The following is a 10,756-nucleotide window of genomic DNA, read 5'->3' as shown; positions in this document are numbered from 1 at the left end:
ATACATCTCATTATTTTTTTCCAGGATATACATCTCAGTCTTCACACATTTCCTAGCAACATTAGAGTATTACACAATATTTCAGACAGTCTCCCAACAGTGTATACAGCATGCAATTGGTAATGTACCAACAAATAGAATACTAAGAAAGACTAAGAAAATAGTGCATAAGAAGCGTAAGAAAGATTGTTAAGAAGAAGTCAATACATGAAATTATCTTTATATACACAGCAACACATTCAGCTTTAACATTCAAAATTTTAAAAGGATGGCATATCATTCATTTCCATTCACAACAATACATTCAACTCAAAAATCTTTAAATAATGCTTTAACATCCAATATCACAGCAACACATTCAGCTCAAAAATAATTGCCCCTTTTTTCCCTTTTTCTCTTTTTTTTTTTTTTTCAGGATTTTTCTCTTTTTTTTTTCTTTTTAATAGCCCATTGTAAAAAAGCTATCCTCCAAAGCAGTTAAAAGTCCATTTTCTTGTCGCGTAAAGAAACGATGCATTTGAATAGATATCACAACAATTTAAAAAATTATAGTGAAGATGTTGATTTCCTTGAAAATATTGCTTTCTCAAACCCAAAATATATATGCATCTAGATATATATTAAGAATTTGCATTCCTTTAGCTGCAAGATGACTTTTCTCTCTCTCTCCTCTTCTTTCTCTGTAGTTTAATGAATCTAACAATAGTTAACATTTAAATCAATAGCTTATTTTAAGGTGTTTATGTTTCGTTTTATAAGCATAATGCTCTAAGTGTATTATCAACATATATATCACATATAAGACATAAATCAAATATCAATCAATAAATAGTTTTGAAGTAATGCAAAATAATAATCTGTCTATCAATTAAGATATATAGGTTGCGAACTTTATGTTTTTGATAAATAAATCTAAAGGTATCCCCTCTTACTCTCCAACCTCTAAAATATTCCCAAAACCATTTTTAAATGCAACTTTAAAAATACTATATTCTTAAAGTTTAAGTATATTTTTAAAATAAGACATTATCAGCTTTTGTCCATATTCACAACAAATGGAAAATTGTTCAAAGTAAAAAGGTATACGAAATTTTGATATATAAGAAATTTTTGTCCATGAAGTATAAATAATTTGTTTTTTATTATTTTAAAAAGAAACCTCTAAACAAATTATCAACCAATTTTTTTTAAGTTTAATTATACTATTAAAACTTTTGTAACTAGAGAATGTTAAAATGAAGTATAGTGCTGGTTTGCATTATTAAAAACTAATGGTAAAAATATTTTATAAAGTTTAAAGGTGTTATTAAAATTTCAATTAAAAAAGAAAAAGGAAATATGATTATATATTGTGGGCTCAAATGAAAAATAGCCTAAAAAAAGAAAAAAAGAAAAAGAAGACAAATGAGTTTCTGTCACATCCCGCCCCACACATAACGCCTTTGGGACTCACTATGTTGAACACGACACGGCTTGGAGTAGTCCTTGCACCTCAAGTTGAAATGCCATAATGCTCACTTAAACCCTTATACTTAAACTTAACTATTTGCAAGCAGCAGAATTACAATAACTTCAAGACATATTTGATAAACAAACCACTTCTTATTACTTAAACCATGTGTTCTACAAATTATACTTTACATACATTCTTAATACAAAAATTATAACAATTAATTTTAAATGCCTTACTTAATTAGCTTCCTCGCCTAGCAATTCGTTGCTTCCTTCCTTACTTGACTTTAACGCATGATCACATGGGGAGAAACAATGTAAGTCGAAGACTTAGTGAGTAATACTTTTAGAAAACCTCTTGGTCATACAAAGTGTTTAAGACATTTCGTCAAATAGGCTTCAACACCTCATTTCAGTAAATCATAAACACACATTAGCCTAATTTCACCATTCCTTTTCGTCAAGAACACGGATCATTCCCACGCATAGACTACTGTGATGGCCTTTTCATCAATAGTATCTCTTGGAGAATTTCCTGGTTCATTTTTTGTCGTTGCTCAAGCTGTTAAGCATACTACGCTCCTTTTACGCATTGGCTAGCTTCACTTCACCATGCAGACCTTTTCTACATGGCTGCCTATACTCCTTATGCGCACATAATAGTTAGTCCATTGATAGGAATAAGACTAATGGTTTATACACCAAACATAACACAATACAATCAACACATATAAAACTTTACATAAGCTTAAAAGCTTTTCTTTAAAAAATCATTTCTTTCATAAACACTAATCGTATAGAAACAACCTTACAAATGAACAAGAAGTTCAGAAGAAAGCTTTAAAAACATTAAACATTTTGAAAAATCGCTCACGAATCCTAAGTTTTCCGTTAAGCTCGGAACACCTTGTCTTCAAGCTTCTTTTCACTTAACTTCTTCTTTTTCCCGTAGGTAACATTAAGGATGTTTGCATAATAATTCTTTTACTATCCATTCTCCTGATCTATTTATACTAATCTCCAAAATAGATTAGTCATCCTTAGGTCCTTATTAACTTACCAGCTCCTACTTGAAACTCCACACATGTAAGATCTATGTTTATCTTAATCATCCTTTAGTTTAAACTCTTACACATGGTCCATTAAGTAAACTTAGGAAATTTCTCAGAAAATTCTTAATCCTTCATGCATAGCTTATCTCGTATTGAACTTCAGATTGCATAGTCAATCTTGTCCGCCTTCTCATTCTCCTCATGTCGTCTAAACTTATCGCCAAGCTTCAAAATGCATCTTCCTTCTTCGCATCACCTAACTTTATGTGACTCAACAAAATACTTAGCTTCTCAAACTCTTCCTTTGCAAAGCCTTCTTCGAAATCCATACTAAAATATGTATTTTTCAAAATTGACCCTTTTATTCAAGCACAAGTCTTACGGTTTCAATCTTACTGATGATATCATCAGTAGAATTACACTTTGACCTTTCTTCTTTCTTCCTTCTTCTTTCAACTATTTTTCTTTCTTTTTTTTCTTTCTTTTTTTTTCCCTTCTTTTTTCCTTGCGTTTTTTAATGTGTTGTCATCTTCTTCTATTTTGTATGTATTTTTTTCTTCTTCAATGCTTTTCTTCTTCTTCATTTTAAAATTTTTTCTCTTCCTTCTTCATTTTGCAGTATTTGTCCCAAAAGAAAAATTGCAGCTGCATTGGAACAAGAGGAAGAAGAGAGAAGCTAGGTTGAAGCAAGAGGAGGAATTTAAACAAAGAGTTGCACTTGACGAGAATCAAAATAAAAGAAACTAGAAGTTAGAGTGAAAAAAACTGAAAAAATGTATAGTTGTGTCTGATGAAAAACAAGAAAAAAAAAAGAGTTAGTAAATAGAATGAGAAAGTAGAGTAAGAAAAAGTGAGAAAAAGTTACAGTTGCTTGATAAAAAACAAGAGAAAAATAACCTAAAAGCTAGAATGAAAAAGGATAATCGTCTAAATCTTAGACTCTTTCAAACCGTTCGAGAACAGAACGATATTGTCACACGTAGCTGATTTAAGCAAAAACAAATTTTTCGATCAAATTAGAACGTTGAACCATCTGATGATGATCAACAATACTAAAACTCCCATCATCGTGGGTCATTGATTACAAGGGTCAAAGCTACAAAATGGGGCCCGTTAAGAAATATATCATCAACTAAATATCCCATTAATCAATTTTAGGAAGGAAGAGGAAGAAAAATTAATAAAATCTTCATTATTTAAGTTAATTTAATTTAATTAATAATTAATGCTAAATAAATTGATCTCATTGCCTCAAATCATTGCCATGTAGCAGTTGACATGTGGCTATCAAAGCTACCTCCAAAATAAGTGTAAAATTATTGCCTAATTCTATCCTTTTATTTAATATTTGATATCTCATTTAATTAACCATCTATTATTTCACAAATATTATTATTATAATGTGTAATTTTTAATTCTCTTAAATAATTAATATTATATTGTCTTTGGATTGCAAGGTAATTAATAATTTAGTGTTAGATTTACTCATACAAACCAAAATTAATTAAATAAAAAAAAAAAACTATTGATGCAGTCATTAATTAGATTTTTTTATTATTATGTTAATTAATTATTTAACCAAATAAAATAAAATAATAGATTGAAACTTACATATTAAACATAATTAAATTATGAAAAATAAATTGATTAGAATGTTGATAATTTGATAACATGAAACAATTTTAATTGTAATAAAACTAACAGAAAATGATAAATAAAACTTACTACTTTCACAAATATCAAATTGTTAATAAAACTAAGCTTGATTAATGCACAAAATATCGTTACGAAAGCTCATGAATTTTAACATAAAATCTTATCAATTTTATACAAACATACATATATAACATACGTATATATTATTCTAATTTATTGAAAACATATTATATACTTTATTTAACACGTTGATTTTAAAATCGTAACTATCGTAAGGTAAAAATTGGATTACCTTTTCAAGTTTAACGTTAAAATTGAAACTTTCCTCTACTGTGTTTTGAATGAGATAAAATAAATATGATAGAAATTGATTGTTTACGGTAAAATTAATATATTCTTTAAAAATCAATAAATAAAAAGTAATACAATTTAACGGTTTGATAAATTTTACTATATTTTATAATTATTTTAGTTGATTTTGCTATATTTGAAAGCAATTCGATTAACTTGTATGTGTTATCAATCTATTTATTTATTTATTTATTTTACTATCCTTCACTTGACCTATCTCTTTGCTTTAACTTTCAATTTTCAACCATGAACAAAAGTGAAATTAAGAGTAGAAGTAAATTCAAAATTGATTTTCAAACTAAATTTGATGCAAATCAATACGTTAAGTTTAGGAATAAGAACAAACATTATTATTAAAAAGAGCATATGTGATCGAAATCAACCAAAACATAAAAAAGAATCAAACAAAAATTCAGACAACTTTTGATTCAGACATCAAATTCAAACAACAAATGAAAGTGTGAATAAAATTTAGGATCCAAAAAGATAAATCCAGCTTAGGGACAAAAGAAAATGTAAGTGTCAAATTAACAATAAATTAAGGTTGATGGTTGAGCAAACAAAATTGCATCTTTGTGCTTGCAAACATGATTTGACTTCAATTTTAATGATGTTTTCATATGGTCTTGTCCACATAATTTTACAAAACTTGTCTTTTCAATTTTGGGGTTTTCCTAACAACATTAAACAGAACAATTAAGTTGGACACCAAGATATAACCAAACAAATAAAAAAGGAACACTTTTCTATGTCTGTTGAATGTATTAAGTTGATCGTGGTGATGTCTATTGTTTTGTTAAACATATGGTTTTGGTTATTATAATTTCTTCTATAAGTTTCATTTGTAGTCCAATAAAACACTTCGATTGGAGATGCTTTTAATAGGTCGGATGTAAAAACTTTAGGACCTTGAAAGTTAAAAACCGTCCGGTACATACACTCCTAATTATCAAATTCTAAAACTCCCAAATTAATACAATTTCAACTTTAAAAAATAGATTAGATACCAATTACCTTATAAAAACAAACAAGTCTATGAGCAAGATAAGATAGATAAACAAACCTACCTAAATGTTCTTGATGATAACACTTTAGGCGACCTCCCAGATGCTTCAATTTTTCAACAGAATGCCCAGAAATACACAATATTACTTATTGTTATCACAAAAACTACATAAATAGCTCGTAAACCAAGTTTGTTCATAGAACACTTATCTGATAGCCACTAAAATGTTACATAATAAGAAAGAAATAAAGCAAGCAAATCAGAGTTCAACCAAACTAAAAACCTGAAGCTTGTTTCCATCGATTTTCCTAGCAACTAAATAGCAGATCCAGAAAACTTTGATTATGTTAAATAATTTAAAGGAATGGAACATCAGCAGGAACCATACCGAGCCCCTTCTTCCTTACGGAACATTCATAACTTGGATAGATTGCAACATGTCTGAGACAGCAATTACAAGGTCACCTGATTTGATCAAGTTTCTGGCTTTAAGCAGCAAAAATGTTTTGTTGAGGTTGTTTTCCATGTCGTCGGAGAAGCTCAGTCTGAAGGGTATCAATCCCCATTGCAAGTTAAGACGTCTCCTAACAGATGTTGTGGAAGTAAAAGCAAAGATTGGGCAATCAGGTCGACAACGGGACAGAAGAGATGCCATGTGGCCTGACGTTGTGTAGACGAAAATGGCATCTACCTCCAAATTATTGGCTACAAAAACAAAATTCACAATTAGACTGGATTTGTAGTAAACAAATAGGAAAAGAACTCAAGAAACCATAATTATACAGCCTAATGACCACTTTTGAGTTTTGTGAAACGATATGAGATTATTTGAGTTCATAGTTCTAAAACATAGATCTAAATTATGGTTCTATAGGTATATTATCTATAACAGGACAAAGGAGTCATAAAGCTTAGGCTTACCCATTTTAGCAGCCGAATTGCAGATCTCTTCTAAGATACTATCTGAGAATGAAGATCCAACTTCTGGGAGTTCCATAGGTTCATGGCGTTTCTCATCCCTCCACCACTTTTCAATTCTTAGACTGACACTTCTCAAAACAGCCAATGCCTTGTCAGGGTACTGGCCCATGGCGGACTCACCAGACAGCATTAGAGCATCTGATCGCTGCCTAACCGCCTCAGAAACATCAGCCACTTCAGCTCTGGTGGGTGTAGGATATTCGATCATTGACTCAAGCAGCTGAGAAGCAACAATAACTGGTTTATTTAATTGTCTGCACAGTTGGACGACCTTTTGCTGGACTGATGGCACCTGTTCCAGTGGTATTTGAGCTCCTAAATCTCCTCTAGCTACCATAGCTCCATCTGATGCTAAAATAATTTCTTCCAAGTTCTTCAACGAGTCCAGACTCTCTATTTTTGCAATGATGGAAATGTCACTGCATGTGAAATTAGAAACACAAATATTTAGGAGACGCATATATGAACATTTTAGTGATGAAATCCACAGAATTGGCGGGAAAATTTGACTGTCATCGACTAGCCTGTCAGCACCTAACTTACGAATCAAAACATACTAACACATAGTTGAGAAACATTTGATCCCTCTAAATCCGTGAGAACAAACAATGAAAGGTCCTAAGCTTCAGACCCAAATGGAGTAAAAGAGCAAATCAGCACGATACCATAATTCTGCTCACCTGCCACGAGAACGTGCAGCAATATAGCTTTTGAGATGTTTAATTACTTCAGCAGACTTGACAAATGATATGGCAAGAAAATCAACACCTTCAGCAATCCCAAAATCAATATCCAACCAATCCTGGATTTGTAAAACTTGCATTAGAAATTCGGACAAGAAAAGAAGCCACTGTAACAGGGCAATTTGTACCATAAGGTTGCACAAAAGGTTAACCTAGAATATGAGGAGGCTTTGATCCAGGAACAATCATTAGGTTGCATAAAGAGTTCGCAGTATGAATATACAACTACTCACCCCATAAAACGTGTCCTAAGATTTATGGTCCAAATTATAATTATCTCTACATAATCTTTCAACATAAATCTAATTACTCTACAAAGTTTAGTGTGAGTTGGTTGCAATGCCAAAATCGAAAGTTTGAATATCTAAGCTAATTAAACAAAAGTGTTAGTTTTTGATAAGAGAGCAAAAGCTTTCTAATTCTAGGGTAAAGTTTCTGACACTAAGATATCTTACAAAAATAAAATAGTATAAAGTCTGCAAGTTCTAAAACAATGTCATCTAAAATTAGCTATACATATTACATAGGTTCAAAAAAATATGGCAAGCCTAGATGATGGAACTCTTTTCGCAGTCTGAAACTCTTTCTACAGTCGCTCATAACAACAATTATTAGTAATTGTAAAATCACTACTTAACCTAAGATCTTAAGCTCATAAATTATGGAAAATTCAATATTATAATAATACTTTAACCCTGTACTTGCAAAGTTAAAGATATTAGCAAAAAGCCCAATAAGTTGGTTATCAGTCTTAATGGGGAAGAAATGACATTAAAGAGATTCGAACACAGAACAGAACACCCGAATCAAAAATCACGCGAAATTAAACTATGAATCCAAAAGCTTAAGTTAGCTACGGTAAATTTAGTAGTACATCAGTACTTTAATAGGTATCGTACAACAAATGAATTCAATTTAACCAAGGAAATGACATTTTAAGGAAGGAGAGGCACCTACCTTAGAAGAAATTGTAGGGAGCATGGCATTACGTTCTCTTACTAGATGTCCATCCCTCCAAAAAGTCAAATTAGCCCGCGGCAACAACAATCCCGGGTCAGTACACAGGCATTTAACATCTGGACCAATTTTTTCGATTACCTCAAACCTCACCATTCCACCATCAACAAGAAGGTCATCACCCACTCTCACATCTACACAACATCAATGATAATTCACGATCAATAACAATATTATGGAACTTACTACAACAATGAACACAGATACATCCAATCCACACACGCCATTCCCAAAGGCTGTATTAAATTGTGCATGCATTCAGTAAATGTTATTATTTAGGATAGAAACAGTAACCTTCTGCAAACCCTTCATAGTTCACATTAATGGTGCGTTCTGGGAGGGTTGAATCAAAAGCTCTGACACTGAATGTCCAAATTTCACCATCCTACATAGAACAGAGCAAGCAGTTAAACATGTCCCACCCAACGACTTCCCCATCGCCTTATCTAAACCGGAGCCAGATAGCAGCAACATAACAGGATATGAAGGGACCATCTTCCTTACTTCGAATTAGAAGAACTATGCTAATTGACAAGTATCACAAATGTTAAAAGCTCAAGTTGCAATATATCACTTTTGAGTATTAAGTGGAAATTTGGAAGAAGAAAAAAATCCCTTCGGACAAGAAACTTTGCATGTAAAATTAGTAAATTTAATTTTTTATAGTTAATAAAGAAAAAAAGAACCCTTCATTATTACTATATTATAAAAATAATGAAAATGTTCCAAGACCGAGGGCTTTGAACCTTTTAAACCTTGGGACTTCATAGAAGACGCGCCTAATTTCGTAAGCTTGCCTTTCCAAGAAGAAGCGCCAGACTTACGCCTAACGCTTAGGCATGTGCTGGGAGAGCTTTATAAAACACTGACTCACTGAGTACCACTTCGAGAATACTTACAGCTGCACAGTAAGTAAACTCATTTTCACTAATCCAGTGATCAAAGTTTATATATTGAGCCAAGATATCGTGACACGTAGGTTATGATAACAATATATTTAAGACCTTTGACAAAAGTTCACGACTTGCTTAATGATGAAAGGACCCATCTTGGTTTTAGAACACAAAATGGGTAATATCTTTATGAAAACTAGGTTTCAAGGAAAGTGAACTCCGATCCAATTTAAGAATCTAGAAATCTGGCAGATTATAGACTTTCAGGCAGAAGAAACGTTTCTCAGCTAGACAAAACCCAGTACCCAATGCAATCAGAAAATTTTTGAACCTGGGGCAAATGTTATCAAGAATTCGACTGATTATGAGACAATAAGATTAAAAAAACGGTAAAAGAATCGAAAAACTCACTTCCGCTTTAGCCGAGGAAGCTCCACCAAGATCACCCATGTGAATTTCACTCCCTTCGGTATCCATCATAATAGCAACAGCATAACCCTTCTCATCATTGAGCCTCCGCACACGTTCAATAACGGTCCGATGCCAGTCTCGAGTCCCATGGCACATATTGATCCTAGCGACATTCATACCACCAACAGCGAGTGCCTCGAGCTGTTCGAATCCACAACTAGCAGGGCCAATGGTGCACACGAGCTTAGTCCTCCTGGTACTCCTGAACCCATTCTCCTTCAACTCAGCCTCAGTGACAGCATCAACATCAATCGAGGTGGAATCAGAGGCAACAGACACAAACTCCCTAGTAGCAGAAGAGGACACAACCCCACCACCGGAACTGGAGCCATTTTCAGAAACCAAGACTTGGGAAGTGGAAGAAGATGAGAGAGGATTGAGATCCGAAGAAGAAGCTCTAATTGAGGATTTGGAGAAGGAGAAAGGAAAGCGGAAAGCGGCAGTGGAAGAGAAGGGTTTAGAGATGGAGTGTTTGGGGAGAGAAATGGCGGAGGAAGTGAAAAGTTGGAGAGATTGTGTCATTGTAAAGGGAAATGGAGGAATTTGGAGAAAGGGAATGGAGGAATTTCGGAAACGGAGATCGGTGATTAATGCAGGGAGAGAGACGGAGATGCCGAAGAAGAGAACAGCTTCGGAATTGTCGCCGGAAGATCGACGGCCCAAAACGGCTTAAACCTTTTGTACTTAGAAAGGATCGGATGAGGTTTGTTTGGGTTTTAAACAAGAGAATTTGCACTCGAAAAAGCAAAATCTTTTTAATAACATTGACGTTTAATTTATTTTTATAAATAAGAAAGTTACCCCTTTCCTTCTTTATGATAGTTGGAATAATGCAAGTAATCTTTCAAAATATAATTAAATTTAAAATTTATCTTCTTGGTTGAACAAAAAAATTTCGGGCCAATTAAATTCTAGAGGTGTTAGAAACCAATAACCCGACCGACCCGGATTGTCCAACCCAAACCATAAGGGTTTCGGTTAAATTTTGTGTTGGGTTAGATTATGAAATTGAAAAAAATTGGGTCGGGCTACTGGGTTGGACAGTTAAGGGTCGAGTTGACCCAACCCGACCCGGTTATATATGATATATATATATATATATATATATATATATATAAATAAATAAAAAACTTA

General features: G+C 32.8%; 1 protein-coding gene across 1 annotated transcript; it reads right to left on the bottom strand.

The window, feature by feature from the left end:
• Window positions 1-5,601: 5,601 nt before the first annotated feature.
• Window positions 5,602-10,360, bottom strand: LOC103491219 (plastidial pyruvate kinase 1, chloroplastic). The gene is made up of 6 exons (XM_008451077.3): window positions 9,563-10,360; window positions 8,553-8,643; window positions 8,199-8,392; window positions 7,179-7,300; window positions 6,439-6,917; window positions 5,602-6,222 (listed from the first exon to the last, which is right to left on the bottom strand). The coding sequence occupies exons 1-6, from the start codon at window positions 10,142-10,144 to the stop codon at window positions 5,921-5,923; spliced, it is 1,770 nt and encodes a 589-aa protein (XP_008449299.1). The 5' UTR covers window positions 10,145-10,360; the 3' UTR covers window positions 5,602-5,920.
• Window positions 10,361-10,756: the final 396 nt, after the last annotated feature.

Source organism: Cucumis melo, chromosome 5 (assembly GCF_025177605.1).
Source record: "Cucumis melo cultivar AY chromosome 5, USDA_Cmelo_AY_1.0, whole genome shotgun sequence".
Lineage (NCBI taxonomy): Eukaryota > Viridiplantae > Streptophyta > Magnoliopsida > Cucurbitales > Cucurbitaceae > Cucumis > Cucumis melo.
This window is presented reverse-complemented; position numbering and strand designations above follow the sequence as displayed.

What these genes read in the sequence shown, in the direction of transcription:
- LOC103491219 (XM_008451077.3), bottom strand. Translation starts at nt 10,144, where the DNA reads ATGACACAATCTCTCCAACTTTTCACTTCCTCCGCCATTTCTCTCCCC. An exon ending in CTATGAAGGGTTTGCAGAAG is followed by an intron (nt 8,393 to 8,552) that starts GTTACTGTTTCT and finishes GATGTTGTGTAG; the next exon opens with ATGTGAGAGTGGGTGATGAC. An exon ending in CAATTCGGCTGCTAAAATGG is followed by an intron (nt 6,223 to 6,438) that starts GTAAGCCTAAGC and finishes TTGTTTTTGTAG; the next exon opens with CCAATAATTTGGAGGTAGAT.